This window comes from Montipora capricornis, chromosome 2, assembly GCF_036669925.1.
Source record: "Montipora capricornis isolate CH-2021 chromosome 2, ASM3666992v2, whole genome shotgun sequence".
NCBI lineage: Eukaryota > Metazoa > Cnidaria > Anthozoa > Scleractinia > Acroporidae > Montipora > Montipora capricornis.
Window position 1 is genome coordinate 45,686,482 of NC_090884.1, and position 6,996 is coordinate 45,693,477.

General features: G+C 40.8%; 1 protein-coding gene across 1 annotated transcript in view; it reads right to left on the minus strand.

Annotated features, from left to right (window-relative positions):
* LOC138023730 (uncharacterized) overlaps positions 1–6,755 on the minus strand; it is a 15,074-nt gene extending 8,319 nt beyond the window's left edge. The window contains exons 1-2 of the mRNA XM_068870791.1: positions 6,631–6,755; positions 1–766 (exon numbers count right to left, since the gene is read on the minus strand). The exon at positions 1–766 is cut by the window's left edge and continues 392 nt beyond it. Coding sequence (XP_068726892.1) covers positions 1–700 — 700 coding nt within the window. The 5' untranslated portion in view covers positions 701–766; positions 6,631–6,755. The remainder of the gene's footprint in view (positions 767–6,630) is intronic.
* Between the last annotated feature and the right edge of the window lie 241 nt (positions 6,756–6,996).

Genomic DNA, 6,996 nt, shown 5'->3' on the forward strand with positions numbered 1-6,996 from the left:
TATCATAATTGTAACCTGGCAGGGTACCGTTATGTTGGACCTTTGATGTGACCGCATGATGATTATTCATCTGAAACCCTGACAGCGATGTTTTGGTGGTTTTCCTGTACGGGTGATGACTCAATGTGCTTGGCATTTCCTCTCCTTGGTTTCTAGCCTCGGGTAAGGAAAAACCGGCTTGAGAATTCGATATATTCATGGGTGTTCCCTGTACATCTTGCTCTTGATACCAATTATCCTGACTTGTCATGCGGCTGAGCTGTTCAACATCTGCATAGTCTTCAACTATTCGCACCTTTTCCATTGTGTTGAACTCAAAACTCGGTTGCATATCTTCATTATTTCCCTGATCTTTGGGTAATCCATTCACGTGCACTTCTATCTGATTAATCCTTCCATCGTCCTTTAGTCCGTTTTTGTTACATGGTGTACCTTGCACATCGGTTATCTGGATGCTCAACACATCTGTTTCGCTGGAGATCTCTCCCAACGAAGGAGCTTGATAACCTGCCTCCTTTGATACCAAGCTGACTGCCTGTTGACCGACCGCAGTAGAGCACGATGCCGAAGATTTTTCTTCTTTAATTGACGGCCGTCCTTTGGCAAAGAGCGTTTGGCTGCTTTGCCCATTGCAGGTCGGTTCATCGTCTGCCGGCTCTATCTTTATAGAAGCACTTCTTATCTCGCTGAACGAATACATCACAATTGTCGACTGAGTGTCGAAAGTGGACTTAATCACAGCTGCAAAGAATTGCTCATGGAGAACCTGCCGAACAAAATTAAGAACAGAAAAATAATGAGGGGTATCGCACGAGAAAAAAAACATATTTGAATTCAAAATAGGATTTGTTAAATTCTTTATGAATTCGACGCATTTATACCAGCCGTTTGATGAATAACAACGTCGTCGAAGATATGTATTTCGTTCGTTAGTGATTCAAGAAAACTCGGAAAAAACCCGAGTGCTCCTCCGCAGGAATCGAATCATCACTAGTCCACATGCTCTACCATAAAAATATTGTAGACTGATGGCAGCTTGGCCCTTAAACAGAAGGCCGTACGTTCGGCTACGTTCGGCTCATATAAAGAAGCACTCGGATTTTTTTCGAGTATCTCCGAGTCATCATCGAAAAAAATACATCTCTTCATTTCATTCACCGAGGTGTTAACATTCAACGTCTCCTACATCACAACAATAGGGTTACTTTCCAAGTACGACTGCTATAAAATGAAATGCATGTATGTAAATTTGAAGTGCTGATTAAAGTGATCCTTGCGCTTAAAGCGGTTTTCAACTGAGTGTCGAAAGTAATCAGCAAATTGCTTTGGTTTTGCATTTACTTCACTCAGTGATTGGTTCAAAGTCCTCGCGCCACTTTTTCAACCAATCAGAAGTGAAAGCAAAACCAATTGTGGCTCGCGCGTGCACATTTTCCCGCGCTTTGTGTCGGCTACGTGTAATTACTTCGAGTTTTGATTGGTTTTCTGGATTGTCTCCGTTCTTTTTGATTGGCATTTTGGTTTTACGACACTCATTTGAAACTCGCTCTATCTGGACAATTTAAGCAATTGTCTCTTCCAAATACCTGAAAATTTCAGGCGGCTCAAGTGGATTCGAACCCAGGACCTCTGCGATGCCGGTGCAATGCTCTACCAACTGGGCTATGAGGTCCCCTTTCAAAGGAACACATGAACCCAACAAATTGACCAGATCCCAACTGTGTGGCTTCATAGCTCAGTTGGTCGAGCATTGGACCGGCACCACAGAGGTCTTGGTTTCGAATCCCGTTGGAGCCACCTGAATTTGTCAATTGATTAAATTGTCTGTGTAAGTGCGTTTATGACTGTTATTGTGGGTCAGGATGCGGCTAGTACAACAGGTCTCGTGATTGGTTCAGAGAATAATAGGCATAGCCTGCGAGCATGCTCACTTGCTTGGGGTATCGAGCAAGTATTTTGGAAGTGAAACAGCCTGCGCAAGCTGGCCAAACAGGTGAGAAGAATGGGGCGACTTCTCCTCGCCCCATTCTTCTCGCGCGCTATGAGCACGCTCGCAGGCTCCAATATATAGGACAAAAATATATGCAACAGAAGCAGTAGTCAAGTGAAGCTATGATCTTCGCAGTTATGAGCGCAATTTTTGCAATTGCGTAGAAAAGCCTGAAAAATTCAGGACTTCAACCCTCACTTGATTTCATATCCACAGTTCATATATGATTCATTGCATATACCATTTCATCATAGAAGCAGTAGTGCACAATCCTAAACAAAATAGAGCTACATCCTTTACCAGTAATTCTCTTTGTTAAAACAACTTAATTTTGTTACTAAACTTTAAGGACGTGACAATGCTGTGGCCTCATGAGCCGACAAGGCTGCATGAGTAGTACTAATAAAACAGAAAACTCAATTGTAGTAAGAATATAACGACGCAAAACGTACCCTGGCTTAGAGACGAAGACTCTTTCCCCGTTCAGAAAGAGCGTTACGCGATCCGAAAAGCCTGCGCTCGAGAATTGCGTACGGTACACAGCACGAGGAAACAGCACAAAATCACTGCTTCTTTTGAAAGGGTTTTTCAATCTGCTTTTGCCAAAACCACAGTTTTCCAGATGCACCAAATTCATTTGACAAAATGCTGTCTTAACCAATTAAAACACTGCTATCTTATGTCTCTAGTAGGTGCTACAATAAAATCGCTTTGTTCTAGAAGCCACAATACCTGGCACGACATAAATGAATCGCGACCCACGAAAGAAAGGCTCGCACGATGAAAACGTTTTTTTAACAACTGTAAATGGCATCATCACAGCATGCGTCTTAGTCATGAAACATAACACCCTCGCCAAACTTCTTGAATTGTCAATAACAGTTTTCTGCCCTGTTCGTCGGCTCTCTCTTCCCACGGGTAATGCTAAACACCTAGTCTAAGAAGCGTCAGAGGTGATCTTACGAGGAGAGCAAATATCTCTTTACAAACTGTGGGCCCTCTCTAAAGATATAGTAAACAAAATTCTCCCGTCTCTAGTTTCGTTTGACCGAGGGCAATATTTCTGGCCCGCGACCTTTTTCTGGTATTGTAATCATCTGCATTTTTGCTATATTTTAAATACAAATTAAAATCTTTCAAGTCTAGGAGATACAAAAAAAGTTATACGTGGAGATCTTTGGATCTCAACCTTGACAAAAGGGCAAGATGACCTGCAGTGACATGAATCGTTACAGTTTACATACCAATGCTTTATTTGGTTGTTGTTCAAAAGGTTAAAACTCTAGTTGTCGTCGCTGTCAAGTCTTGGTTTTATGTGGGCTGGTTCTTATTCAAATTATTTCGACAGATCCCTTTTTCTAGTCCATAAGAAGACGTTTTCACACTACAATAGTTCTCAAAGTAATTTGATATCACGCAGAGAGCGCAAGTCTTATTTAGTATGCGTTTATTTTTAAGCAACTTAAAGGAGTTGAATTGGAATAGTATTAGCGGTTTTTCACGTTTGGGAAAATCCAGAGGCCAGTAAACTGGCATCACCCTCTGTACACAGATCACTTTAATAAAAAAAAAAAAAAGAAATCATCTTTGGTTGCCTGCATCACTCGCAGAAACACTGACTCATTTGATTAAATGACGCCAGAAGATCAGGGGGTTTTAAATTGTTCGGTCGCTTTGACAGTGTTAACTCTACCCTTATGTCTGATAATGGTTATCCATGACGTTAAATGGATCTCACAATTCTTTCTATGGTCAGAGGTTCTCTCTGCACAATTAGAAAAACCGCCAGCCGAGGATCCCCGAACTTTGGCAAAAAATTTCTCTGAAATCAAAGATAATCAAAACGAGGAAACAACAGAAACAACGCAAAATCGTTTCTCATTCTTGAAAACTTGCAAAGCTCTTGTAATTTTGACAAAATCAAAATGTTCCACATGCACCCAAAGTGCTCTCTTAACCAATGAAAACACTACTGTCACAGTTTTCTGCTGTCTATACGCTTTTGCTCTATGAGTCGTTGGTCAAATTCTGCGCACAGTAAAAACAAACTATGACAAATTTTCGGATGCTTTACTGAATTTTTTCCAACCTAAAAGACTCGAGAAGACTGGCCCCTCTTTCAAATATTTGATTGATTCCCCATTTTTAATGTCCGCAAAAACATGTGGAAAAACTTCAAAGAAAAAAAGGACGTCGTAACTGCGTTCTGGAATGATGTACAGTGCGTGTGACTGAATCGTGATCACCGAAAGAAGAAGCTGGAACAGAAGACTTCATTTATCACATCAGCCATGTATCATATACATGAAATTTAACTCTCGCAACACCACCTATCGATAAGTTGACAATACTAAATCGTTTCTGAATCGTTCGTTTCCATTCTCTTACCATCTCCCGAAATTAACAAACATAACATAGTCTACGCACAATGTTAAAGAAGACCTTATTTGCAGAATTAAATCACAACATTACGTCTGTTCACACAATTTACAACATAAGGGACGGAGTTATGTGGAAGGAAACCCAGTGCTGTATCAGGCTTCCGTGGTGGTCATTCGACAACTCTGCGATCCTAAGTGCGCTGAATTTTATCAAAATCGACCACCAGCTATTTTTGTTATGTGAACTACAAGTTGCAAACATCTGATTTGAATTTAGCTTCTTATTGTCTTTTTGGGACGGGACAGAAGCCAGCACACGGGCATCAGATCCCCTTGGTAGATCACTCAGTGAAGGAAAAGAAAGGTCGTCACATCATTCGTTTCTGACAGCACTGACTAACGAACGAGACCAGCAGATTAGAAATTACCCAAATTGTTTGGTCGCTTGCTTAACCTCGCAACTAACCTATGACAATGGATTTAGCGACTAATCCTACCATTATAAACAATAAACTTAGTCGAATACCCAGGTACTACTGGAAAATTCAGAGAGCTTTGCAAGAGTAGCGAACAGTATTATCTAAAGAGAGAGATAGAGAGAGAGAGAGAAACTTAAGTACATATCAGCTGCCATGATACCAGTTGTACTATTTTTTGCTTCAGCATTAAGTCCGCGGTTTTGCATGACTATGGCATTTACAAAACATGCAATGAGCCTTGCGGATTGGGATTTGCAAATAGCTCAGAAAAAGAGTCTAATCCAGTTTTTCAAGGCATTCATGCGACCTTTGGATAAAAACATATGCAAATCGGAAACTCTTTGATGTACAAGCAGAGAGAATTTAGGGTACGTCGAGGATCACGCAACGAAAAGCAGGTCAATTTAGATATTCAATAAGAATGTGGACATATCCATTGAATGCTCGGGTAACGCCAACAAATAAAGCATCCATGTATTTGCGTGCTCTTCGGAGGGACAACACTGAAGACGAAAACTGTAAACAATTGCAAGTGACTCCCTTGCCGCTGGCAATCCATTCTTTAGGCACTCTTGCGTTGCTATGGGCTATCCACAGAGCAAACATAATGATACAATTTTTGGGTCCCGTGCTGTTAAATGTGAGATCAAGATGTGCTGAATGCATTATAAATGTTTTGGTGACTGAAGGCGTTTTTTCAGCGAGGACAGCAACAGTGAGTCAGATGTTAGAGAAAAGCTTTCTTCCTTTCTCTCTAATCGTCAGAGTGCTAAAGAGAGCGAGACGTAATGGCACCAACTAGTTTCCCCACGACTTGAATTCATTTGTTTAAAAGGTGAAATTGCAAACCTAGAGTATTTTGCAAGAAAGGTAGCACAGAACTGACTAGCAAAAACGTGAGTTATTGCTGGAACGAGCCAAGTTGGCATTTTCTGGGTGCATTTTACCACACTTTCCATATTACTTAGACCGGTAACGCTTTTGTTTTTTTGCTCAAACATTAACTCAAAATCTTCGACTCCATTGTACATTCAGTGTATTTGTGGCCCTAAAAGCTTCATTTTGAGCCCAGCCAATGTCATTTTCAGACTCTTTACTCACAGAAACCCAAAGATCACAACTTGTGAACTCTCTTTCACTGTCTCTTGGGTCCTGACGTGACAGCGAATTAGTATTCATGACAAAATACATCTTGTGATAATAACCATGTTCTGCATGACAAAGCATACCTTTAACAAACTGTTCTAAAATATGCCCTGATCTTTGCCAAAAGAGCACAGCTAGGAAAATAATTCCTATGGCCGTTTTGTTTCAAGATTGTAACTAATCTTTGTTTGAGTGATCTTCCGAGCGAATACGATTCCGTGATTCATTCCGCCACTTTATTCAATGCAATGCAGCACGTTCAAAGGACATGCCAAGCATCATACCGAATACTTCACAAGATCAACCCATTCATCTGAATCTGAGGAATTTGCTCAAACACCCAGTTACAGATGTTCATGTCCGTACAGCCAGGCTTTTCAATAATTTAAATGTCTTGGTTTCGTCCGAGTTAAGTCCCAAACTCAGTTTGGTAATGGCTTTACTCAGCGCACTAAACTTATTCAATTGCAGCACGGATATTACGAAGGCGTCATTTGATTATTTAGAATATCTGCAACCATTAAGATTAGTTTTCTCAACAAGAAAACTCACTCATTGATAAACTATTCCATTTTTTTAAAGACGGCGTTTACAAATATCGCTACTAAAACCCAGGCCAAAAACAAAGACTCACCTTTTCGGACGGTCGATGTCGAGGGGTTGAACTGCCAAGGGCGCTAATCGCTGACTTGAAAAAAAACCTCAAGCTTGAAGGGGAGTATGGGACACGTCAATCACGCGGTTGGTCGGGAGCAAAAGGTCACCATGGTCAAGCCGCAGATCAAATACTTGAGCGTGTCGTGATTTTCCTCAACTTACTGTCGCTAGTTTCTCTATCCTTTCCACAATTTCCTTGGCCTATAACATATCAAGTATCAGTAAGAGATTACCGTACCTTCATAACGCAATCTGTCTAAAAATAGATAGTGACATTTGGTTCAATAAGTGGATTTCGTAGTGATCTAAGATCAGCAAGGCATGTTTGCACATTTCTTTACAA